Here is a 26475-nt window from a genome sequence, read left to right as displayed (position 1 = left end):
TGTTGGTAACCAGGTGCACGGTGGTACCAGTTGTTGAGACAGGGCACTTACAGGTGGCCCTCCCCCACTGTTCACCTTGACAGTGCTCAGCCTTCAACCACAGTTTCTGCACACCTCCTCTGTGTACTATTTCTAGATTCTCCTTTAACCTAGGACTGAAACGGTCATCTTCTCCTTTGAGTTTGTAGGGAGTCCTCATTACATTTTCATCTAGAAAACTTCAATAAACTTGTATTTGGTGTTTCCCCTACAAGACTGTGAACTTCTTGTCATGTGTCTTTAAAAAAAAATTTGTTCTTTCTTTCTTTTTGGATGTGTTGGGTCTTCGCTGCTGTGAGGGCTTTTCTCTAGTTGCAGTGCACAGGCTTCTCATTGATGTGGCTTCTCCTGTTGTAGAGCAGGGGCTCCAGGGTGCACAGGACTTGGTAGTTGTGGCTCCCAGGCTCTCGAGCACAGGCCCAGTAGTTGTGGAACATTGGCTTAGCTGTTCCATGGCATGTGCGATCTTCCCAGATCAGGGATCAAACCTGTGTCTCCTGCACTGGCAGGCAGGTTCTTTACCCCTGAGCCACCAGGGAAGCTCCTTGTCATGTGTCATACATTTTTGTATTTCTAGTCCCTAGTAGGAACCCAATCATTGTTTGTAGAATGATAACAAATTACTAAATGAAGCCACTTCTTGAGCCCTGTTGATGACAGCTCTCCAATATTTAGTCTAAAGCTCAAACTTCTCCCAATCTGGTCTAACTCAATGTCTAATACAGTGCTTTTAACACAGGCTGCATATTAAAATTAACTCAGGGAACTTAAAAAAGGAAATGGCAACCCACTCCAGTACTCTTGCCTGGAGAATCCCATGGAGGGAGGAGCCTGGTAGGCTACAGTCCATGGGATCGCAAAGAGTCGGACACGACTGAGCGACTTCACGACACGACACGACTTAAAAAAAATTCTGATACCCAGGCCCTCCCAAAGATTCCTGATTACTTTGGTCTGTGAGTGCTACCTGTGTATCAGAAGTATTTTTGAAAGTACTTTAAAGATTTCCAACATGCAGCCAGGGTTGAGTGTTACTGCTCCTTAACTGGCCTTCCCCACGTCTTGCTGGACAAGTATTTACCATCCTAAAATAAATACTCACAGGACCAAAATACAATGAGGAGTCCAAGTCAGAAGGCTGAGGTGAAGTGTTTTTCCGCTACTGTCTTCCCTATCTTACTTTGTACAGCAAGCCTCTACCTGTATCTCCCTTACCACTGCTCTGGTGGGCCCACTCACTCAACAGTGACTGGGAGCCCCAGATATACCCGGCACTGTTCTACAGGCTAAGAATACAGCCTGAACAAGGCAGACAGGAAATGTACCCTGAGGGGGCTGACTGTGCCTGCCCTTAAGGAGATAAACAACAAAGAAACAAGACAGGTTCACGTAGGAAGTCCACCAGGAACATGCTGGTAAAGGTGCATCTACGGGAGAGCCTTGATTTATAGCATGTGCCAGTGTCTGTGGTCTATACCCTCCCACCGTGGCAAGTTTCAAGCTACCAATGCCTGTATGCATGCTAAGGTGCTTCATCGTATCTGACTTCTGTGCGGCCCTACGGACTTATGTGTCATGGGATTCTCTGTCCATGGGATTCTCCAGGCAAGAGTACTGGAGTGGGTTGCCATGCCCTCCTCCAGGGGGTCTTCCCGACCCAGGAATCGAACCTCTGTCTCTTACATCTCCTGCATTGGCAGGCGGGTCCTTTACCACTAGCGCCACCTGGGAAGCCTCAAGCTACCAACACAACCTTACTAAACATAGAGTTAGGAGGAGATGGAAGGAGCCACTGTACTTTAGGATTTCCACCTTACAGTGTGACATAAATAACTTCAAGAGCATAACAGTGAAATTTAGTAAACTAATGAGGAAGTGCTGAGTTGTATTAACTATTTTTAACAGAATTTAATGGAAATTTATATAATAATCTTTAATTTTTAATAACAGCCGTGTTTTAACCATAGGGTTGCAAACTTCATACAAGTTAATGAGCTTTGAAAGTCAGGATAAGACTGTTGTAGCATAACACTGAAGACAGAATATAAAGAAAATAAAACAGTAACTAATGAAGAGTGATTGGAGAGCTACTTTAGACTGAGTGTGTGGTGGGGGTAAGGCCTCTTTGAGGAGATGATGCTTGAGCTGGGATCTCAATAATAATAATAATAAAAGGCCAACAATGCAAAGTTCTGGGAAAACACAGCATGTTGTACAGAGAGGACTTTAAGTACTCTGAGGAGTGAGCATGCTTACTTCTGAGAAACAGAAGGCCAGTGTGGCTGAATACCAGCGAGCAAGATGAGTCAAATAAGAGACAGAGCAGTTGCCCGACTGTGTAGTCTTGTAGGACACTGTAAAAGGACTAGACTTTTCATTCAGACTCTAATAGGAAGTTCTAATTTGGGTTATGGGTACACCCAGTAATTACCCAGTCCCAGTCTGCTTTTCATCTGTGGTATCACTGGAAGATTCCAAGCAGACCTATGGCTTCAGATACAACCTACTTGCTGATGGCTGTCATATCCATGTTTTAAGGCCAGATCATCCTCTTTCACTCTGGTATCATATTTAAATATCATATGAAATATATTTATAGACCATATCATTAGAAATATCATATTTCTAACTGTATTTGGATGTTTCCCCAATACTTTGTGATGTATTGGGTCCATAACAAGATAATTCACAAGTTAAAAATCATAATGTTGCCTCTTACATCTCCAACTCCCCACATCCTAAACTGAAATTACTATTGTATAACCCCAACTAAACCTGTTCCTCTTCCTCTTTCTTCTCAGTGAAAGGTGGCATCATCTGTCCAGGCGCCCTATTGCAGAAATCAGGAGTCAGCTTCAGCCTCTTAGCCACCACATGTAACTGTCCCGAGCACTAGACAAACTCATCCATCTCCCTTCTCCACAGACTCACTGCCACTGCCTGACTTCAGGCTTTCATCAATCACTTCCCTGAACTGTGGCAACAGAGTCCTAACTGATCTTCATGCTTCCAGATCAGATTCCTTCCCTAACCAGATTCTAATTCTATAGTCTTTGCTTAAGTAAAAGAGATCATCCACACAATCATTTGAGAAACCTAGTAGTCTTCTTCACTTTCACTTTTCACTTTCACGCATTGGAGAAGGAAATGGCAACCCACTCCAGTATTCTTGCCTGGAGAATCCCAGGGACAGAGGAGCCTGTTGGGCTGTCATCTATGGGGTCGCACAGAGTCAGACACAACTGATGCGACTTAGCAGCAGCAGCAGCAGCAGCAGCAGTTCTCTTGGACTTTGAAAAATACAAATCCGATCATCCTTAAATGATGCCCCGTAGGGACTTCCCTGGCGATCTGGGGGTTAAAACTGCACAGGGGGAACAGGTTAGATCCCTGCTCAGGAAACCAAGGTCCCACATGGCGCAGCCAAAAAAATAAATAAATGATTGCCTCATAAAGTTTAAGATTTACCCTTAAGGGCATTTAAACATATAAACTTCCTTTAGGAAATATCCTCTGCCTATCGCTTAGCAGTGCTTCTCAGTTCAGTTCAGTTCAGTCACTCAGTCCTGTCCGACTCTTTGCGACCTCAGGAATCGCAGCACACCAGGCCTCCCTGTCCATCACCAACTCCCGGAGTTCACTCAGACTCATGTCCATCGAGTCAGTGATGCCATCCAGCCATCTCATCTTCTGTCGTTCCCTTCTCCTCCTGCCCCCAATCCCTCCCAGCATCAGAGTCTTTTCCAATGAGTCAACTCTTTGCATGAGGTGGCCAAAGTACTGGAGTTTCAGCTTTAGCATCATTCCTTCCAAAGAAATCCCAGGGCTGATCTCCTTCAGAATGGACTGGTTGGATCTCCTTGCAGTCCAAGGGACTCTCAAGAGTCTTCTCCAACACCACAGTTCAAAAGCATCAATTCTTCGGTGCTCAGCCTTCTTCACAGTCCAACTCTCACATCCATACATGACCACTGTAAAAACTATAGCCTTGACTAGACGGACCTTTGTTGGCAAAGTTATGTCTCTGCTTTTCAATATGCTATCTAGGTTGGTCATAACTTTCCTTCTAAGGAGGAAGCGTCTTTTACTTTCATGGCTGCAGTCACCATCTGCAGTGATTTTGGAGCCCAGAAAAATAAAGTCTGACCCTGTTTCCACTGTTTCCCCATCTATTTCCCATGAAGTGATGGGACCGGATGCCATGATCTTCATTTTCTGAATGTTGAGCTTTAAGCCAACTTTTTCACTCTCTTTCACTTTGATCAAGAGGCTTTTTAGTTCCTCTTCACTTTCTGCCATAAGGGTGGTGTCATCTGCATATCTGAGGTTATTGATATTTCTCCAGGCAATCTTGATTCCAGCTTGTGTTTCTTCCAGCCCAGCGTTTCTCATGATGTACTCTGCATAGAAGTTAAATAAGCAGGGTGACAATATACAGCCTTGACGTACTCCTTTTCCTATTTGGAACCAGTCTGTTGTTCCATGTCCAGTTCTAACTGTTGCTTCCTGAAGTGCATACAGATTTCTTAAGAGGCAGGTCAGGTGGTCTGGTATTCCCATCTCTTTCAGAATTTTCCAGTTTATTATGATCCACACAGTCAAAGGCTTTGGCATAGTCAATAAAGCAGAAATAGATGTTTTTCTGGAACTCTTGCTTTTTCCATGATCCCACGGTGCTTCTCATATTCCATTTATTCTACCCTTGTCTATTTTGGTTCCCCCAAACATGCTAGGGTGTGGTATTCTTACACTGGCATCTAGGGTAGTCTTCCTCTTCCTCATCTACCATTCATATCTTAAAATCTCATTTCAGGTGTCATATTCTCTTAGAAGCCTTCTCCAAGTTCCCAGACAGGTTGGGTGCTCCTCCTTATCCCTCCCGCAGCATACTCAGCATACTTCAATCATTGCACTTATCTCACTTGCCTGGGTACTAAGTTGATTCAGTTGTGTCTGACTCTTCACGACCCCATGGATGAACTGTAACCCACCAGTCCATGGGGCTCTGCAGGCAAGAACACTGGAATGGGCTGCCATGCCCTCCTCCAGGGTATCTTCCCAAACCAGGGATTCAACTCACATCTCTTATGTTTCCTGCATTGGCAGGCATGTTCTTTACTACTAACGCCACCTGGGAAGCCGTTATCTCACTTAATTATCATTATTTATTTTCATGATCTCCTGTGAAGTCCCTAAAGGCAAGAGGTGGATCTTTAACTTGGACACTGTCAATGCTGACTAGAACACTGTAGGTACCTACTACTGCAACATCTGCTGCAATCAGCGGTTTCTAAAACATCTTAAGATCAGAGTGTTGCATAATTAGGAGCATGGCAACGAAATATATAAGGGCGGTCTGAACCAGTAAGAAAAAGTTCAGGTTAATAAGAAACTAAAGACTGTAGTCATAAGAGTAGTGAGGGTTGCTGTCTAGCTTCAAAAGTAGTAACAGTGTACATGCAATTTCTTTAGTTTTTCACATGAAAAAGTGGACCAAAGTCTTACCTTTGGTGAGCGGGGGAAATAAAAAATCAATTATTTCCTTTAATACACATGGAAAATTGCTGTTAATTCATAAACCAGTTTAGGGCTGAAAAAGCTACCTATAGGGAGTCAGAGCTACACAGTAACCCTCTTCACTACATTCCAAGGTTGAAATATTTCACTGAACTATGAAGTGAGGTCAATGAAGAGAGGCACAAGTGATAAACCTTAGGAGAGTGGACAATTAGCAGCAATTATAAGCCCAGGCTCTTCACAGCAAGGGAACAGACGTTTTCCCATGTTCCACTGATTTCCCAATTTGAAGGTAGAGGTGGGTTTTGTTGTTGTTGTTCAGTCACTAAGTCATGTCCAATTCTGTGCTACCCCATAGACCAGCCCGCGAGGCTCCTGTGTCCATGCGATTTCCCAGGCAAGAACACTGCAGAGGGTTGCCAATCCTGTCTCTAGGGGATCTTCCAGACCCAGGGATCCAACCCGGGTCGCCTGCATTGCAGGTTGATTCTTTATCATACGTATGTTCTTTTCTGAAACTGAGTTTCTTGTTTACTTTGCTCTTTCATGTTTTCCCTGTTACCACGTTCCTACATAAATTAACCTTAGATTTAAGCCAGAACATAGATAACATGACTTTAAAATATGCACTTTTATTTCTTCTTATGGTAAATAAAAATTAATTTTTTTTAAAGTCAATTGCCCCAGGGTAGTGCAATATTGAGAAGTACAAATTTCTGCCTCAAAATTTCTTCATGAAACTGTGAGTGACCAACATTCCATTGGCAAAAAAGTTAAAATCAGGAGAAGGGGTTTAGGCGGTGAAAAGGCCAATTGTAGGGAGGTCGGGTGCCATTAGCTGTCTTTCAAAATGACTTGTGGGACAAGTACAATGATGGACAGAGACAGAAACACAATAAAAATTTCCAGAAGCTCCAAATCTTCTTAGATTAGAAGTTTTAGAAACTCGATGCACACATACAAGCCAAATACTTTTTCTCCCAGGAATATCACACCTGCAAAAGAGCGGGATGGGGAACCACAGGCTACCTCAGGTTGGGTCAGACCCGCAGGATTCTCTGGTTCGAGAAACCAACCAAAAGGTAGTTCGACACGCCCTCGCTAGAGGGAGATTCTCAACTCTACTCCCTCGTTTTTGTGTCAGAGGCTTCCTGAAGGCCCCATGCCTGGTGGAGTGAAAGGGAAGGAACGAGCGGGCAGGAACCATCACCAAACACAAACTTCTAAAAGCATACTGACGTTCACACACACCGAGATACACCGTCGCCCTGGAAACCAAATCAATCACCTAGTCCCTCCTCTGGGGATCTCGGACCCACTCTTTTGGACCTCGGGTCGCAGCCCGGAGGAACCCAGGACCAAGAGAAGCGGGTCCCCTCGCAGCCCCGCCCCGGCCTCGCTCCCCTGGGCGCATACCGAGTAGAGAAGCATGACAGCCCCGGGACTGGTGGAGCCAACGGAGAAACAAGAGTTGGATGAACTGGAATGATCCATGCTGCGGCTGCTGTCCCGGGCGTGGCCTGCGATTCTTTGCTAAGCAGTGGTGGTGCTGCTGCTGTGGGCGGTTCTTCCGCGCGGGGCGGCCCGACCTCGCCTAGGGCGGCAGCACCCTCTACGGCCGCTCCACAGGACCCCGGGCGCCGCCATCTTAACCAGGACGGAAGCCGCGCGGGGACTTGCGGCGCGCGCAGCCCGTCGGAAACCGGAAGCGGACGCCGAGCGGCGGGAGGTCCGCGAGATCTGCGCTGTCTCGTTGCGGACCGCTGGCCTCACGATGGCTCAAGAGACCCGGTTGGCGATCTCTGGGCCTCCCGGTTCTCAGGCCCTTCTGGACTCTTTGCTCCAGAACCTCTACGACTTTGGTGAGTGCGGGGCCTCAGAGCCCACGTGGAGAGCCGACTTGAGGACCCCGGACCTGGCTGGCCTCAGGCTCCTGGAGCACCCCTCGGCTCGTCCAACCTGGTTCAGATAATGGGTCCTGCACCCTCCCCTCGCCTACGACCGGGGTTTGTGAGTCTTTCTATGAATCAGATGTCCCAACTCGTTCCTGAGTGTGGGGGCCAACCGGCTTGCTTGTCGAAAGCATTAGGCTTTCAGACTTAACGAGGAGATGTGCAAAGGACCTCATGCTCTAGAAATAGCGTCCTTTTTCACTCCCGACCTCTGGCAAGCCCCTTTCCCCCACGCACCCCCAGATCCGCCTGACTCTCGGGCATTGGTGGCACCTTGTCGCGTTGGGACCCAGTCTTTTAGTGACTTCAGAGAACGGTTTTACATGAAGCTTTTCACTACCTTTCAGCCTTGAGTTGGCTGACTTATGCTCGCCTTCCTTCATCTTGATTGCGGAAAAGGAAACTTATCATTAAAGGCTGGGAACTCCTGGCACTTCAGCAAGGAGCCAGTTCTACACACTGAAGAACTTGCCCCAGGGAAGATGACACTCCTTCATGCACCAGAAATCATTAGGCATTAGTGCCGTATAGGTCAAACACATTTCTTCAATTTGTAGTGTGATGTTGCTGTTTTATTTTGGAGCCAGTTGCTCAAAATTCTAAGCTCATTACATAACTTGGAATAAAAATAATAGCTAAAAAAGCATTGCGGTTTTACCATATACTCCATACTTTACATGTATATACTCATTTAATTATCACAACAATTCTATGAAATAGATATTGTCATCGATACTATTAGTACAAGACAAATAGCATTATTGTAGAAATAAGCACTAGAAGTTAAAAAACTTGAAAGTTCACCCAGCTAGTAACTTGAAGAGCTTGGGTTCTAAGCCCCACACTGTCTGTCTCCACCTCCCTCACTTGTATTGATTTGTACTGTGGACAGAGTATCTCTGGGCCTTTGGGAATGTTGGAAGACTGAGAAGACTTAGTCTCTGACCTTGAGAAGTCCTAGAGGAGAAGACTGTATCTGCAAAATCCTAAATATAGTTTGTATTAACACAGGCTGGAACTTACACTTGGAGCTCTGAAGACACGGGCAGTATCTACTTGTTTTTATATCCCTAATGCCAAAGTTTAGTTGGCTCTTGTTTTAATGTGTCTATTTTATTGACATATAGTTGACTTACAATGTTTCAGGTGCACAGCAAGGTTATTTATACAAATACACATTATTTTTTGAAATTATTTTTCATCATAGGTTATTACAAGATATTGACTATAGTTCCATGTGCTATACAGTAAACCTTTGTTGCTTGTGCATATCTATTTTTTAATTAGAAATCTAGCATTCTGTTTATACTAAGTCAAACAAGTGGAATCAAAATGTAATTTTTTTAGTTAGGCAAAAACTCAAGTTTTCTTAAATATATATATTATACATATGTATACAAAAGTTTTTTAGAAAGAAAGAAATGGAGAAATTGGAGAACATAAACTAAATGAAACGGGAGCACTGACTATGAAATAGAAAAAGTGAAACTAGGAAAAAGTAAAAGATCATCTATAGTCTTATTGTTTTTAAACATGAGTGCTCATTAGAAACATATCTGGAGCTCTGAAGAAAAAAACTACCTGAGCATTTGTATTTTTCAAAAAAAATTCAAGATAATTCTGATAAGCATCTGGATTTTAAAAAGTGATTACAGGTTTTTCTACTAGATTCTAGTTTTGGTGATACAGAGTTCTATTATTTTTCTGTTGACCAATCATGATACAATAGTGTTAAGTAAGTAGTAGTTACATAATTACAAAGTAAAAGATGTTTATCAGTTTTCACAGTCAATAGCCAGACAAAAAGTAAAAGACAATTACAATTGCAAGTCATAATGGGAACATGATTAACAATATAAAATAATTACATAGAATTTAGGGGGGATCAAGTAGAGTGATGTGGTAAGTGGAAGTGCATACATGCACATTTTTCGCCCACCCAGTGTCTTTTGGTTGGTGCATTTAATCCATTTACATTGAAGGATCTATATGTATGATCATATTATTTTATTACTGTATATAATATAATAATATCCTCCTATATTATTACCGTTGTCTTAATTGTATAGGTCTTTCCCTTTTCTTGTGTTTCCTGCCGGAAGTTCATTTAGCATTTGTTGTAAAGCTGGTTCCGTAGTGCTGAATTCTCTTAACTTTTGCTTGTCTGGAAAGCTTTTCATTTCTCCATCATATCTGAAGGAGAGTCTTACTGGGTAGAGTATTCTTGGTTGTAGGTTCTTCTCTTTCATCACTTTAAATATGTCATGCCATTCCCTTCTGGCTTGTAGAGTTTCTGTTGAGAAATCAGCTTATAGCCTGATGGGAGTTCCCTTGTATATCATTTGTCATTTTTATTGTGACATAATGGGGTTGCAAAGAGTTGAACACAACTGAGCAACTATCTCTTACTCAAGCTTTTGTTGATAGGAGGGGTCTTGCTCTGATGGGCAGGGCCTTGCTCAGTAAAGCTTTGATCCTATTGCTGATGGGTGGGGTTGCACTGCCTCCCTGGTAGTTGGCCTGAGGCATCCCAGCCCTGGGGTCTGAGGGCTCTACTGTAGGGTTAATGGCAAACTCCAAGAGGGTTTACTCTAAGGGAGACCTTCCAGTGCCCCCGCCCCTGTGGTGAGCCCCTGCCAACCCACACCTCCCGAGGAGGCCCTCCCACACTAGCAGGTACTTTAGGTTCAGTATCCTGTGAAGTCATTGCTCCTCTCCTCTGGGTCTTGGTATGTACAAAATTTTGTTTGTGACCTCCAAAGACTGGAGTCTCTGTTTCCTTCAGTCCTTTGGAAGGCCTGTAATCAAATCCCACTGGCCCTCAAGGCCAGATTCCCTGGGGATTCCAAGTCCCTGTGTTATATCCTCAGGCTGGGAAGCCTGACGTGGGGTTCAGAACCTTCACAGCAGTGCGAGAACTTCTTTGGTTTTATTGTTCTCCAGTCTGTGGGTCACCCACCCGGCGGGTATGGGTTTTGATTTTATTGTGTTTGCACCCCTCCTACGTCTCGCTGTGGCTTCTTCTTTGTCTTTGGACATGGGGTGTCTTTTTTTTTTTGGTGGGTTCCAGCATCTTCCTGTCAATGATTGTTCAACAGCTAGTTGCAATTTTGGTACTCTTGCAGGAGGAGATGAGCATATATCCTTCTACTCCACATCTTGACCAAGGTTTTCTAATCGACTCTAAATACATATATTTTCTTATTAAAGGTTTGTATTTTAAATTTAATTTTTGGCTGCACTGGGTCTTCATTGCTGCACCTACCTGGGCTTTTCTCTAGTTGCGGTGAGCATGAGCAAGAGCTCTTCTCTAGTGGTGGTGCGCTGGCTTCTCCTTGTGGGGACTTCTCTTGTTGCAGAACACAGGCTCTAGACGCACAGGCTTCAGTAGTCGCAGTTCATGGGCTCAGTCGTTGTGGCCCACAGGCTTAGTTGCCCTACAGCATGTGGAATCTTCCAGAAGCAGGTATCAAGTATGTGTCCCCTACATTGCAAGGTGCATTCTTTACCACTGGACCACTGGGGTCGGGTCCAGTGGTAAAGAAGTCTGATACACATTTACTGAATAAAAATCTGAGAAAATACAAATAAGCATAAATACTCAGCTAATATTTAGAGAGCCCTGTGATATACTGTCAGTCAGTAGTGAGGCCTAGAGTTCTTGTCAGAACCTTCAGGTGACTGGTCAGAGTTTAAACAGTTAAAACAAAGGGGAGGTATATTAGTTGCAAATAAAGGGATTCAAATTTAGCCAATTGTCTTAGGTTCATCTTGGGTTTCCCTGGTGGCTCAGATGGTAAAGAATCTGCCTGCAATGCAAGAGACCCGGATTCGATCCCTGAGTCAGGAAGATCCCCTACAGAAGGAAATGACTGCCCACTCCAGTGTTCTTGCCTGAAAATTCCACGGACAGAGGAGTCCATGGGGTCACAAAGAGTCGGACACAACTGAGCAGCTTTCACTTTTTCACTTTCAAAGCCTTTCAAATTAAGCCAGTTGTCTTAGATTCATTTTAGTTTATAACCATGAAAGGAAATAGGAAGACTGTGGTACCCACCTGTAACCCTAGAGAGTGTTAAAAAGAAGCAGTGGTGGATGTACTTACATTTTTGGTACAGACTGTGAGCCAGCTAGGATTACCAGTTCCTGGGGTGTTGTCGTGATGACACGTTTAGTCAGGACCAACGTAAGGACTAGGTAATTGTACTGAGAGTCAAAGACATGAATGTAATTACCTTGGGAGAAGATGACTAAGTGCTTTGGAGTCTCTGAATTGTGCAGATATTGGATACGACCCTCCGAAGAAAAACAGGTATCTTCTTTGTGTGTATTTCTGGGTGTTTGTAAACTGTGACATATGGATGTGTGCATTCATATGATTTGATATTGGTGACAGCTGAAGCACAAAATATTTATTTTTCCTTTTTGTGTTCAAACAAACAGGAGAGACAGAAGATGAAACAGAAGAGAAAAGAGTCAGAAAAAAGAGAGAGAAGAAGAGAGGTACGGGGACCCTGGCATCCTTGGCAACAGAGCCAGCTCCCCAACCCGAATCTCTTGTCAGAGGCCAGAGGAAGAGTGCTGCTAGCTTCTTCCAGGAGCTCCAGGAAGAGCTGCAGGGCGCTCCTGCTGTGACCCCCAGTGGTTCCCCTGCAGGACCTGTAGTCTCTGCAGCTGCAGCAGCCTGCTCTCCCCCAAGGAATGACAGGGAGCTGGTAGAAGTGGTACAGTTTCACAGCCGAAGTAAAAAAAGAAAACAGAAGCCAGATCAAGACGAGAACACAAAGGTAAAGAATCGGCTCATATGATGAAAACCCTGATGTTGTCCTGCCACAGTTCTAGGCACTGAGATGTAGCAGTGAACAAAACAGGCAAAAACTGCCTTCTCTCAAGGAACTTCCATTCTGATGGGAAGCAGAGGGATTCTGCTGAGCAGCAGTCTCAGGCTACATTTGTAATTCTGGCCCAGAATTCAGTCCACGAGAGAGGTGTGGTTGCTTAGCCAAACTTTTTCACAAGTTTTTGTCAAGTTCATTGCGGAAATCCAGATGGTTACATTTCTGTTGCTTTCCGCATGTCCTATAAACTTTTGTCTGTCAGCAAAAGAAAAAGAGTATTATCTTAGTTTCTTGGAGCTGCTGTAGGGAAATTAATTCTCTCACAGTTCTGGAGGCCCGAAGTCCAAATTATGGTGTTGGCTGGGCCCTACTCCCTTCTTCAGAGGGTGAGTTCTTCCTTGCTTCTTCCATCTTCCAACAGTTGCAGAACTCTGAACTCTTCCTCCGTCTGTACGTGGCCTTCTTCCTGGTGCCTGAGTCTCAAATCTCTTGCCTTTCTCTTAGAACGGCACCCATCATTGGATGTGTTGTTGTTCAGTCGCTAAGTTGTGTTCAGCTCTTTACCCAGTGGACTGCAGCATGACAGGCTCCTCTGTTCTCCATTGTCTCTTGGAGTTGGCTCAGAATCATGTCCATTGAGTTGGTGATGCTATCTAAACATCTCATCCTCTGCTGTCCCCTTCTTTTGCCTTCAGTCTTTTCCAGCATCAGAGTCTTTTCCAAGAAAAATCAGCTCTTTGCATCAGGTGGTCCAAGTATTGGAGCTTCAGCTTCAGCGTTAGTCCTTCCAGTGAATATTCAGGGTTGATTTCCTTTAAGATTGACTGGTTTGATCTCTTTGCTGTCCAAGGGACTCTGCAGAGTCTTCTCCAGCACCACAATTTGAAAGCATCAATTTTTCGGTGCTCAGCCTTCTTTACAGTCCAGCTCTCACATCAATACATGACTGCTGGAAAAAAACGTAGCTTTGACTAAACAGACCTTTGTTAGGCAAAGTGATGTCTCTGCTTTTTAATACATCATTGGATGTAGGGCCACCCTAAATCTGGGATGGATCTCATCATGAAATCCTTAACTTGATAACACTACAGAGATTCTTTTTCCAGAGAAGGTCACATCCACAGATTCCTGGCATTAGTGCATGGTCATCTCTGTTTGAAGACCATGATTCAATCCACTGCAAAGACAGCTAGGCTTGCATATTCTTGATGAACGTGTGAACACAGGCTAGGAGGTAGCCATATCTCCTTTGATCCTAGGTCAGCTTTCCAATTCTTATAGTATCCAAGTACTGGGGCAATGGGAATTCTTACAGGCACATAAGAAATGGATTCTTTTGGCCCTTGTAGCCAGAGCTCCCAAGCTGGCCAGCCAGGGAGCTTCCAAAGACTGGTATTCTTTACCATAGGGTACTACAGTGCGCCAGACAAATAATTAGTATTTTCTGTGTGTGCCATGATATGAAGAAGGTTGGAGAACAGCAGTGTGAAATACAGTACTGCCTTTGGGGAATTTAACTGACACTAAGCACCTAGATACCCTCGTTTCCTGAAATGTCTCGGTCTTTAGTTTCCTCTTATATTCGCTTGTGTTCATCCTTCTGGAATAGAGTTTTATTTTGTTTTTTTCCTAATAGAAAGGACAAAAAAAGTTGTCATTGAATGAGTCTGTATCTCCCTGTCTCTTAATGATAGCAAACGTATAGCAGTCTTTTTCTTTCTGCTCTACAGAATCCCCTTTTCACTGTAGTTGGCTTTTCTCAGGAACCTCAGCTCGTTTTACCTTTTGATGTGGACCTTTTCGTTTCTTTGTTTATTCTGGGCTGTGCTGAGTCTTCGCTGCTGCGAGGGCTCTTCTCTAGCAGTGGTGAGCGGGGCTGTTCTCCAGTTGTGGTGTGTGGGCTTCTCGTTGCCGTGGGTTCTCCTGTTGCAGAGCGCATGAGCTTCAGTAGTTGTGCACGGGCTTAGTTGCCCGGCGACATGTGGAATCTTCCTGGACCACGGACTGAACCTGGGTCCCCTGCATTGGCAGGTGGACTCGTAACCACTGAACTAGCAGGGAAGTCCTCGTTTTACATTTTGGACTTCCTCATCTTGGTGAAATTTTTTAGCTCTTCTTGGTGTTCTGCCCTTTGCTTCTTTTAAAAATTTATCTTCTGAAGATGTAAATGTGTCTGCCTAAGGAGACAGTATTGTGAACACAATGAAAATACATATGCCCATAAAAAGACTGTAGAATGTTGATATTGCAATATATAAATAACTGCAAATTAATATAGTGCTAGTCATTATGGCATATCCTGGGTATAAGGCACACCAGGCAAAGGCCAGTTCTTTGGAGTAATTAGGACACAATAATACTATGCTAAGAGTTTGCAGAACATGGGAAAATGTACATGTTGTGGCTCCTGCTCTCTGAAAACTTACAAGTCACCATCAGACAGTCCAACAGACATGGAAACAGACATGATAAAATAATGGTGGCTTCCACTGACCAATCACAGGAACAGCAGGTCATCTTTGAAGTATTCCGTTTGTTTTTTATTCCTGTTTTCATTTTATTTCTCCATTTATGTGGCTCCCCCCACTAGTCGATTCTCCATGTGAGTTCCTGTTGCTGTCTGTTGTCTGAAGTACTCATGTGAACACAAGAGGTACTGGCAAGTAAGTGACCCCCTTTTCCCAGAATTTAGGTTGTGCCATCAAAAATGGTCCAACTACACAGTGTATTGAAACAGATATTCTTGGGTGTGATATGGTGATTTATAATAAGAAATATTACATTAAACATAGCCCCTGTTTCTGGCATAGAACTCCTAAAACTCTTAGAATTTCTTCAAAGATGAGAGAAATAAAGGTGTCTTTTCTGTTAGTGAAGTGACTTGGAAAGCATCCTTGAGTGGGAACTGGTTGCCAGGAGAACCAACCTTGTGATTAGAGGACTGGATAGTTCAGTCCTATCCCCTGACCTCTGGAGAGGGCAGTCAGTCAGTCAGTTCAGTTGCTCAGTTGTGTCCGACTCTTTACAACCTCATGAATCGCAGCACGCCAGGCTTCCCTGTCCATCACCAACTCCCGGAGTTTACCCAAACTCATGTCCATCAAGTTGGTGATGCCATCCAGCCATCTCATCCTCTGTTGTCCCCTTCTCCTACCCCCAATCCCTCCCAGCATCAGGGTCTTTTCACTGAGTTAACTCTTCGCATGAGGTGGCCAAAGAACTGGAGTTTCAGCTTTAGCATCAGTACTTCCAATGAACACCCAGGACTGATCTCCTTTAGGATGGACTGGTTGGATCTCCTTGTAGTCCAAGGGACTCTCAAGTCTTCTCCAACACCACAGGTCAAAAGCATCAGTCTTCGGTGCTCAGCTTTCTTCACAGTCCAACTCTCGCATCCATACATGACTACTGGAAAAACCATAGCCTTGACCTAACGGACCTTTGTTGGCAAAATAATGTCTCTGGTTTTTAAAATGCTATCTATGTTGGTCATAACTTTCCTTCCAAGAAGTAAGCATCTTTTAATTTCATGGCTGCAATCACCATCTGCAGTGATTTTGGAGCCCCCAAAAATCAAGTCTGACACTGTTTCTGCTGTTTCCCCATCTATTCCCATGAAGTGATTGGACTGGATGCCATGATCTTCGTTTTCTGAATGTTCAGCTTTAGGCCAACTTTTTCACTCTCCTCTTTCACTTTCATCAAGAGGCTTTTTAGTTCCTCTTCACTTTCTGCCATAAGGGTGGTGTCATCTGCATATCTGAGGTGATTGATATTTCTCCCGGCAGTCTTGATTCCAGCTTGTGCTTCTTCCAGGCCAGCGTTTCTCATGATGTACTCTGCATATAAGTTAAATAAGCAGGGTGACAATATACAGCCTTGATGTACTCCTTTTCCTATTTGGAACCAGTCTGTTGTTCCAGGTCTAGTTCTAACTGTTGCTTCCTGACCTGCATACAGATTTCTTAAGAGGCAGGTCAGGTGGTCTGGTATTTTCATTTCTTTCAGAATTTTCTACAGTTTATTGTGATCCACACAGTCAAAGGCTCTGGCATAGTCAATAAAGCAGAAATAGATGTTTTTCTGGAACTCTCTTGCTTTTTCGATGATCCAGCGGATGTTGGCAATTTGATCTCTGGTTCCTCTGCCTTTTCTAAAACCAACTTGAACATCTGGAAATTCATGGTTCACATATTGCTGAAGCCTGGTTTGGAGAATTTTGAGCATTACTTTACTAGCATGTGAGATGAGTGCAGTTGTGCGGTAGTTTGAGCATTCTTTGGCATTGCCTTTCTTTGGGATTGGAATGAAAACTGACCTTTTCCAGTCCTGTGGCCACTGCTGAGTTTTCCAAATCTGCTGGCACATTGAGTGTAGCACTTTGACAGCATCATCTTTCAGGATTTGAAATAGCTCAATTGGAATTCCATCACCTGCACTAGCTTTGTTCGTAGTGATGCTTTCTAAGGCCCACTTGACTTCACATTCCAGGATGTCTGGCTCTAGATAAGTGATCACACCATCGTGATTATCTGGGTTGTGAAGATCTTTTTTGTACAGTTCTTCTGTGTATTCTTGCCACCTCTTCTTAATATCTTCTGCTTCTGTTAGGTCCATACCATTTCTATCCTTAATTGAGCTCATCTTTGCATGAAATGTTCCCTTGGTATCTCTAATTTTCTTGAAGAGATCTCTATTCTTTCCCATTCTGTTGTTTTCCTCTGTTTCTTTGCATTGATCACTGAGGAAGGCTTTCTTATCTCTTCTTGCTATTCTTTGGAACTCTGCATTCAGATGCTTATATCTTTCCTTTCTCCTTTGCTTTTGGCTTCTCTTCTTTTCACAGCTGGAGAGGGCAGATGTACTCAATTATGCCTGTGTGAGGAAACCTCTGAAACTCCACAGAGGAGGGGTTTGGTTTTGAGAGCTTCTGGGTTGGTGAGCATGTGGAGTGCTGCGAGAGTGGGGCCCAGGGAGGGGGTGCAGGGTCCTCTGCTTCCCACACGCCTTGCCCTCTGCATCTCCTCCATCTGACTGTTCCTGAGTTACAACCTTTTAGAATAAACTGGTGATCTAGGAAGTAAATGGGTTTTTTGAGTTCCATGAGCCACTTGAGCAAATTAGTTGAACACAAGAAGGGGCTCAGGAGAACTTGCAGTCTGTAGGTGGTGGGTCAGATGTGCTACACATAACAATCTGGGCTTGTAGCTGGTCTGAAGTGGGGATGGTATTGTCGGACTGAGCCCTTTGCCTGTGGAATCTGTGTTGTCTCCAGTACATGGTGTCGGAATTGCACTGAGCTGTGAACACACAGCTGTGTGTTCTGTGTGTGTGTTCTAATCTACAGTACACGCTTTATTGTACACTGGCTCCCACATGTGAGGCAACCTTCTTCCCTACATTGGAGTTGGTGATCAGAACCCCTTTTAATGGACTCATTTGGGAACTTGCCCACCATTGGTCGGAGAAGGCAATGGCACCCCACTCCAGTACTCTTGCCTGGAAAATCCCATGGACGGAGGAGCCTGGTAGGCTGCAGTCCATGGGGTTGCGACGACTGAGCGACTTCACTTTCACTTTTCACTTTCATGCATTGGAGAAGGAAATGGCAACCCACTCCAGTGTTCTTGCCTGGAGAATCCCAGGGACGGGGGAGCCTGGTGGGCTGCAGTCCATGGGGTCGCAAAGAGTCTGACACGACTGAGCGACTTCACTTTCACTTTTCACTTTCATGCATTGGAGAAGGAAATGGCAACCCACTCCAGTGTTCTTGCCTGGAGAATTCCAGGGACGGGGGAGCCTGGTGGGCTGCCGTCTATAGGTCGCACAGAGTCGGACACGACTGAAGCGACTTAGCAGCAGCAGCAGCAGCCACCATTTGTATATTTAACCCATTCCAGATATCTGACCTATAAGTAAACTTCCTGATCATGTCCCATTTGTAAAGTTCTGATTACAGAAGTAATTTGATAAGAAATAGTAGGTCAGAGGTCACCTTTACATTGATTTGTTCATTCATTTATTCCGTAAGTAATTGGGTGCCTACTATTTGCCAGACCCAGGAGATGCCACAGTAAACAAGATAATAGTCCTCGGCTTTCATGGACTATATTGTTTGTTAGTGCAGTCAGGCAAACCCTGCATAAATTAATAATATACTTTAAAAGTGTTATAAATACTCTGAAGGAAAGATGCAGGGTCCTGAGAGTAACAGGCAGAACCTCCATTGGAGTAGGTGGTTGGAAGTGTCCGAGGAGGTGACTCTAGGCTGACACTGTGTTGAAGGTTGCCAGGGATGGGAGAGAAGAGAGCAGTGTAGGCAGAAGATGTCCTGAGCTGCATGGAGGCCTGTAAGGTTCTAGGAGCTGGGAGACTAGCAGGAGGAAGACAGTGGGGAGAAGGTGTGAGCTGTTGGAGATACAGGCTGGGGCCAGTCACACCAGGCCCCAGAGGCTTGGGGCCTTCGGATTTAAAGTGCATGGAGAACCACATGGAAGAATTTAAGCAGGGGCGTGAAGTGATCTGATTTATATTTTAAAAGATTGCTGTATCCCCTGCATGGTAAATGGATTATAGGTAAAGCAGTAGCCAAAGGCATGAGGGGACTGGGTGAGGTGTTTACTGCAGGGTCCAGGATCAAAATGGGGTGGCCTAGACTTGTGATTTGAGAGTGGAGTGGATGAGCCCACTCTTTAATGAGTGAAAGGCTGCCTGTGAGGAAGAAAGTTCCTATGCTCTTAAGAAAGGGTCAGGTGTAGCTTAAATGATCCAAGTATTATTCGGCTGTCAGGGCTGTATCTGATAAGCCTATTTCTCCACCCTTAACGCGGGTCCATCTCATGAACCTTAGCCTCCTCTGTGGCCTCTGTAGAAAAGAGACAAGAAAGACATAGTAAAAACAATAGAGCAGTGTACCGTAGATCAGAAGGAACGCGTGGATCCTATGGCATGGGCTGTGGTACACATACACGCTTCTGAGCATGTAATGCATTGCTGAGTAAAGATTTGCCAGTATTTCCTGAAAGCTTACTGTGTATATTTGTTGCTCAGTCATGTCGAACTCATTGCAGTCCCATGACTGTAGCCCACCAGGCTCCTCTGTCCATGGGATTCTCCAGGCAAGATACTGGAGTGGGTAGTCATTCCCTTCTCCAGGGGCTCTTCATTACCCAGGGATCGAACCCAGGTCTCCCACATTGCAGGAGATTCTTTACCATCTAAGTCCCTAGGGAAGCCCCATTTCCTGAGTGGTTGCTGTGTACTAAAAGTGATTATTTATGTTTCTTAACTAGTTCAGTATTTCATTGAATCTTCACAATTCATGTGACCTGTTTTCCTTTTGCAGAGGGAATTGATGCCTAGACAGATTTAATGATTTGCTTGCATATAAACAGTCACCCCACCATCCCATATATACAACTCTAATACCCTAGAGCTTTGTTTGGAAAGCATACGTTTAGGTGGTTTTTTTTTTTTGTTTTTTGTTTTGTATGTTTGGTACAGATTTATTTGGCAGCAAAACTGACCTGAACTGATGTGAGGCTTAAGAGTTACTTTTGTTGGTTCCATTTGACATAAATATTTATAGGCGTTGCTACAGAAATGTGACTGTGCTTAATTATGAGCTGCTGTCTTAGATCCCACTGGAAATAGTCAACAGTATCCCACTGTGTACCATTGAATGGGAAAGATTACAGAGATCTCTTCAAGAAAGTTAGAGATACAAAGGGAACATTTCATGCAAAGATGGGCAAAATAAAGGACGGAAATGTACACAGTATTCAGTATATTCCCAATATTTCCTTCTGAGTTTTCTTAGGATTCCAGATGAAGGGTTGTGGATATGAAAAACGTGCCCAAGTTCTGCCGCTAGGCTTTCTGGCTTAAAAGCTGTTTGCCTGAGTGCGACACTGGCGAGAGGAGTGTGGGTCAGTTAGGCTGCTTGTGCCTTGAGGGGCGTGAGCGCGCTGCGCCGGAAGTGTCATCAGCCCTAAAGGCGCTCTCCCGGTTATTGCCCCGCTTCTTACTGCCCTCACAGTCTCTGCAGCATCCCAGCCTGCGTGCATGCTCAGTTGCTTCAGTCATGTCCGACTCTTTGCAAGCTTGTGGACTGTAGCCCGCCAAGCTCTTCTGTTCATGGGATTCTCCAGGCAAGAATACTGGATTGGCTTGCCATGCCCTCCTCTAGGGGATTTTCCTGACCCAGGGATCAAACCGTAGTCGTCTCTGTCTCCTGTGTTGCAGGATGATTCTTTTTCTGCTGAGCCACCTGGGAAGCCTGCAGTATTCCAGGGCTACCTTGAGCATCACCCTTCAGCTGTACCAAGTCTCCTGCTCTTTAGTGGATCCAGTCAGAGAGGTATTAGGAAGAAACTAATCTAGTTGAAATAATAATTTTTTGAATTAATTTATTTTAATTGGAGGCTAATTACAATATTGTGGGTTTTGCCATATATTGACATGAATCAGCCGTGGGTGTACACGTGTTCTCCATCCCGAACCCCGTTCTCACCTCCCTACCCATCCCATCCCTCTGGGTTGTCCCAATGCACCAACTTTGAGTGCCCTATTTCATGCATCCAATGTGGATTGGTCATCTATTTCACATATGGTAATATACATGTTTCAGTGCTATTCTCTCAAATAATCGCACCCTTGCCTTCTCCCCAAGAGTCCAAAAGCCTGTTTTTTATATCTGTGTCTCTTTCGCTGCCTCGCATATAGGGTCGTCGTTACCATCTTTCTAAATTCCATATATTTGCGTTAATATACAGTATTGGTGTTTCTCTTTCTGACTTACTTCACTCTGTATAATATGCTCCAGTGTCATCCACCTCATTAGAACTGAATCAAATGCGTTCTTTTTTTAATAGCTTACTAATATTCCCTTCTGTATATGTACCACAACTTTCTTATCCACTCATCTGCCAGTGGACATCTAGGTTCCTTCCATGTCCTGGCTATTGTAAACAGTGCTGCAATGAACATTGGGGTACATATATCTCTTTCAATTCTGGTTTCCTCAGTGTGTATGCCCAGCAGTGGGATTGCTGGGTCATTTGGCAGTTCTATATCCAGGTTTTAAGGAATCTCCACACTGTTCTCCATAGTGGCTGTACTAGTTTGCATTCCCACCAACAGTGTAAGAGGGTTCCCTTTTCTCCACACCGTCTCCAGCATTTATTGTTTGTAGACTTTTTTGATAGCAGCCATTGTGACTGGCGTGAGATGGTACCTCATTGTGGTTTTGATTTGCATTTCTCTGATCATGAGTGGTGTTGACCATCTTTTCATGTGTTTGTTAACCATCTGTATGTCTTCTTTGGAGAAATGTCTGTTTAGTTCTTTGGCCCATATTTTGATTGGGTTGTTTATTTTTCTGGTATTGAGCTGCATGAGCTGCTTGTATATTTTTGAGATTAATTCTTTGTCAGTTGCTTCATTTGCTATTATTTTCTCCCATTCTGAAGGCTGTCTTTTGACCTTGCTTATAGTTTCCTTCATTGTGCAAAGGCTTTTAAATTTAATTAGGTCCCATTTGTTTATTTTTGCTTTTATTTCCATTACTCTCGGAGGTGGGTCATTGAGGATCTTGCTGTGGTTTATGTCAGAGAGTGTTTGCCTGTGTTTTCCTCTAGGAGTTTTATAGTTTCAGGTCTTAGATTTAGATCTTTAATCCATTTTGAGTTTATTTCTGTGTATGGTGTTAGAAAGTGTTCTAGTTTCATTCTTTTGCAGGTGGTTGACCAGTCTTTTAATGCTCAGGGCTGTGTTCCTGCTTTGCTGGAGATTTGCATGGAATGTCTTACTCTGGAACTTGTTGGCTCTTGGGTGGAGCTTGGTTTCAGTGTAGGTATGGAGGCTTTTGGGTGAGGTCTGGTCTATTAATGTTCCCTGGAATCAGCAGTTCTCTGGTGCTCTCAAGTTTTGGAGATAAGCCTCCTGCCTCTGGCTTTCAGTCTTATTCTTACAGTAGCGTCAAGATATCTCCATTCATACAGCACAGATGATAAAACATCTAGGTTAATGGTGAAACAATTCACAGTGAGGGACACCCAGAGAGGTTCACAGAGTTACATGAAGAAGAGAAGAGGGAGGAGGGAGATAGAGGTGACCAGGAGGAGAAGAGGGGGAGTCAAAAGGGGAGAGACCAGTCTAGCCAGTAATCTGTTCCCTAACCTTTCTCCACAGCCCAGAATACCGTGAGAGATTCACAGAGTTAAGTAGAAAAGAGAAGGGGGAAGGAGGAGATAGAGGTGACCTGGTGGAGAAAAGGGAAAGTCAAAAAGGGAGAGAGCAATCAAGCCAGTAATCACACCCTTAAGTGAAAATGAATACTGAACATTAGATTCTTAAATTTAGGTAAAAAATTGATAACAAATACCAAAAAGCGAAGGTTAAAAATCTAGAGTAGAGGTTAGACTCTCAAAAATACAATATTAAAAATACAAAACAAAATCAATCACAAAAATTATAAAAAAATATATATGAAATTTGCTTTAAAAATAGGGTCTTTTTTTTGCAAGGTAATAGTAGGTTATACTAATGAAAATTAAAGTTGTAATAAAGGACTTAAATTAAAAAAAAATTAAAAAGTGATAATAGTAAAAATATACCTATGAGTTTCTCTGGAGCTGTTGTGGGCAGTGTGGGGTCAGTTCCATTTCAGATAGTTCCTTGTTCCAGCTTGTACTTGTTCTTAAGGTCTATAGGCCCCCTCCAATGCATGCTGCTGCTGCTGCTGCCGCTAAGTCAGTCGTGCCCGACTCTGTGTGACCCCATAAACGGCAGCCCACCAGCGGGGGATTCTCCAGGCAAGAACACTGGAGTGGGTTGCCATTTCCTTCTCCAATGCATGAAAGTGAAAGTGAAGTCGCTCAGTCGTGTCCGACTCTTAGCGGCCCCACGGACTGTAGCCTACCAGGCTCCTCCGTCCATGGGATTTCCCAGGCAAGAGTACTGGAGTGGGTTGCCATTGCCTTCTCCCCTCCAACACATAGTCAGTGTTGATTAACTACAGGGTTTTAATTTGTTGCACCTGTCACTTCCAGAGCGGTTCCCTCTTTTTTTTCTTGGCTTCCTCTGGAAGTCTCTTCAGTATCTAATTTCCACCCTGACACAAGGGGGTGAAGGTGGTCACTTATTTAGGCTCACTTGTTCAGTTGTGTTGTGGGGAGGGAGGAACACAGCAAACAAATATCACTGGCGTGTGTGGGGAGTGCTCGCGGTGTATGGACCACAGTGGGTCTGCTGCAGCTCCAGGTTGCTCAGCAAGGGCACTGTCCAAAGTGGGCCCTGTGTTTCATGTACTTCCCAGGTCTGAGCTGCTCAGGTTCAGGTTCTCGGGTACTCCACAGGAGCACAGACTCGGTTGGGTGTGTGTTTTGTGCCCTTCCCAGGTCCGAGCAGCTCAGGCAACTGGGTGCCTGGCGAGCGCACTGTCCCAGGTGGGCCGTGCATCTTAATCACCTTCCGGGTCCCACCCACTTGGTTTCCCGGGTGCGCTTCGAGAGCACGGTCTCAGGTGTGCCGTGTGTCTCCTCTGGGGAGCTGATCTCAGGCTGCGACCCTCCTGGCAGATGTCAACCATCCAGGATCCCAGGAAGACGTGGTTAGCAACTGGGAGCCTGCTCACAGTTTGGTGGAAGATTCTGGTCTCTGGGGCTGAGAATGGAGCAGCCCCTTGCCTTCCGACTCTGGCTGTCACCCGCCTGCCTCTCTGCCTCTGGCAGCGGGGAGGGGCCAGGACCGAAGCCAGCCAGCTCTCCTTTGGTATTTGCTCAATCCTTTGTTGTGTGAGTTGTGTCCTTTGTCAGGCTGCAAGTTAGAGCCTTTCGCAGGAAAGTTATCTCACGTTAGCTCCCTCAGATTGTCCTCAGGCCATTCAAGCCCAGTCCTTACCCTAAGCCCCAGTTATCAGCCCGCACCTCCCTGTCCAGCCCCCGCTGCTGGTGGTGGATGTGAGCCTCTGGGCTACTTGCCCACTGGCAGTTGCAGTTAGGCGCGTATTCTGTGGGTTTTTTTTTCCTCCCAGTTATGTTGCCCTCTGAGTTTCCAAAACTCCCCACAGACCCACCTGTGAGAGGATTTCCTACAGTTTGGAAATTTCTCCTCCTTCACAACTTCCTCCCCAGGGACAGGTCTCCATCCCTAATTCTTTTGTCTTTCTTTCTTTCTCTTATATTTTGTTCTACCTCCTTTCAAAGAGATGGGCTGCCTTTCTGGGTGCCTGGTGTCCTCTGCCAGCGTTCAGAAGTTGTTTTGTGGAAGTTGCTCAGCATTCAGATGAATTTTTGATGAATTTGTTGGGGAGAAAGTGGTCTCCCTGTCCTATTCCTCCACCATCTTGGGACCGCCCCCCACCCCCCGAAATAATAATTTACACTCAAGAAGACGTGAAGAAAATTCTCAATATTCCCAGAAATGCTGGCATATTAAAGAGAGAGTGTTTATCTACCCAACTCTTCTCTAATTGGACAAGGATTGGACAGTGTAACTAATAGATAAAAATCTCACCAGTGCAGGAGAAAATACTTTTGGTCAGCCCATCAGAAAGATCACTGAGCCTGGTAACCTGCTTGCCTTCCCCCCTCACCCCACGCATTCCTCCCAAACTGCTCCTCCTCTTTTTTTTTTTTAACATGGACCAGTTTTAAAGTTTTTATTGAATTTGTTACAATATTGCTTCTGTTTTATGTTTTGAGGTTTTGGAGGCCAGGGTAAGGGATCTTAGTTTCCTTAGTTCCCTGACCAAGGATTATACTTGCAGCCCCTGCATTGAAAGGCAAAGTCTTAACAACTGCACTGCCAGGGAAGTTCCAGCTTCTTTTTGTAGCTTGTTCTCTTCTTCATAACCTCACATACAAGTTCTCAGAATCTCCAAACATTTCTCTTTCTTGTGTGTGGGACAGGGAAGCTTTATCAGTGAGCATAGGTGAGACGGTGGTTCTGTAACAAGTAGTCCCTTACACCTCAGTGGTTTAAAGGCAGAAGTCAATTTTGTTCTCACGTCATGCGTTCATCTGGAGAAGGCAATGGCAACCCACTCCAGTACTCTTGCCTGGAAAATCCCATGGACAGAGGGGCCTGGTGGGCTGCAGTTCATGGGGCCGCTAGGAGTCAGACACGACTGAGCGATTTCACTTTATTTTTTCACTTTCATGCATTGGAGAAGGAAATGGCAACCCACTCCAGTGTTCTTGCCTGGAGAATCCCAGGGATGGGGGAGCCTGGTGGGCTGCCGTCTATGGGGTGGCACAGAGTTGGACGTGAGTGAAGCAACTTAGCAGCAGCAGTAGCAGCATGTGTTCATCAGGATTGTCAGGGCAGAATGCCATGGTCCACACCATCCTAATCTAGGGACCCAGGGTGATAGGGGCTCCACCATTTGCTGAAGAAGGTAAGTCGATAAAGGCTCTTAAAGGTTCTCTGTGGAAGGCATATGCTTCCTTCTGCTGTCATGTCTTTGGCTAAAACGTCAAGTCAGCATGCCTAACTCCAGGTAGGGAGCAAAGCCCAGTTCTCCTGTGAACCTAGAGGTAGAGGAGACTGAGTGTTGCTTGCAGACAGTAGGGCCTCCTACCACAGTGAGGATAGGGGCAAAGAAAACAGGGGAGACCATGGATTAATGTGCTAAAGTGGTTTTAAAGCTAAAAATAGAAACGAAAGTTAAGGTAGTGGTGGGGTCATGCTAATAGACTCAGCATCATGAAATAATTAGCCAAGAATTTTTCCCAGATGTTTGTTTTTACTATGAAGAAGGATCTGTTACCGAACCAGGTCCATTTGCCCAATGTGCAGCAAGCCAGACACTGAGATCCTGCAATGTACAATTTATTCACCAGGCAGCCAAGTGAGGAGATGGGAGGACAAGTCTCAGTCTGCCTCTCAGAAGTGAGGGGGTTGGGGTCTTCATGGGATAAGCACGATGATCTTAGGCATGGGGAGAGGTTATTGGAGGAAGGGGGAAAGGTGAGGTAATCAGTGTTCTGATCAGGTGTGTCTGGGTTACAGGCTTCAGTGTGTTCAAAGTTGAGGTGCTCAACTTGATCTGAGGGTTGAGTTTTCTGCACCTGACCCTGGAGGGCCCTTCCTTGGGCCCTGTGCAGGCCCAGTAGGGCCCAGTTTGG

General features: G+C 44.8%; 2 protein-coding genes across 5 annotated transcripts in view; one reads left to right on the top strand and one right to left on the bottom strand.

The window, feature by feature from the left end:
- The window catches only part of GNPAT (glyceronephosphate O-acyltransferase), a 40523-nt gene extending 33411 nt beyond the window's left edge, over positions 1-7112 (bottom strand). For both annotated transcript variants that reach the window (XM_055588116.1, XM_055588105.1), the window contains exon 1: positions 6973-7112. Coding sequence is in view for 1 of the 2 variants with exons in the window: in XM_055588105.1 (XP_055444080.1) it covers positions 6973-7050 (78 nt within the window). In the remaining variant the exon portion in view is untranslated. The remainder of the gene's footprint in view (positions 1-6972) is intronic.
- Positions 7113-7182: 70 nt separating this feature from the next.
- Positions 7183-26475, top strand: part of C1H1orf131 (chromosome 1 C1orf131 homolog) — a 32731-nt gene continuing 13438 nt past the window's right edge. For 2 of the 3 annotated variants that reach the window (XR_008716994.1, XM_055588125.1), the window contains exons 1-2: positions 7183-7418; positions 11952-12295. Coding sequence is in view for 2 of the 3 variants with exons in the window: in XM_055588125.1 (XP_055444100.1) it covers positions 7331-7418; positions 11952-12295 (432 nt within the window). In the remaining variant the exon portion in view is untranslated. Of the gene's footprint in view, positions 7419-10633; positions 10719-11951; positions 12296-26475 lie in introns of all 3 variants that reach the window. The other variant, XM_055588126.1, reaches the window with a different exon arrangement.

The sequence above is a fragment of the Bubalus kerabau genome, chromosome 1 (assembly GCF_029407905.1).
Source record: "Bubalus kerabau isolate K-KA32 ecotype Philippines breed swamp buffalo chromosome 1, PCC_UOA_SB_1v2, whole genome shotgun sequence".
Lineage (NCBI taxonomy): Eukaryota > Metazoa > Chordata > Mammalia > Artiodactyla > Bovidae > Bubalus > Bubalus kerabau.
Note: the sequence above shows the minus strand (reverse complement) of the source record. Positions and strands in the feature narration are given on the sequence as shown.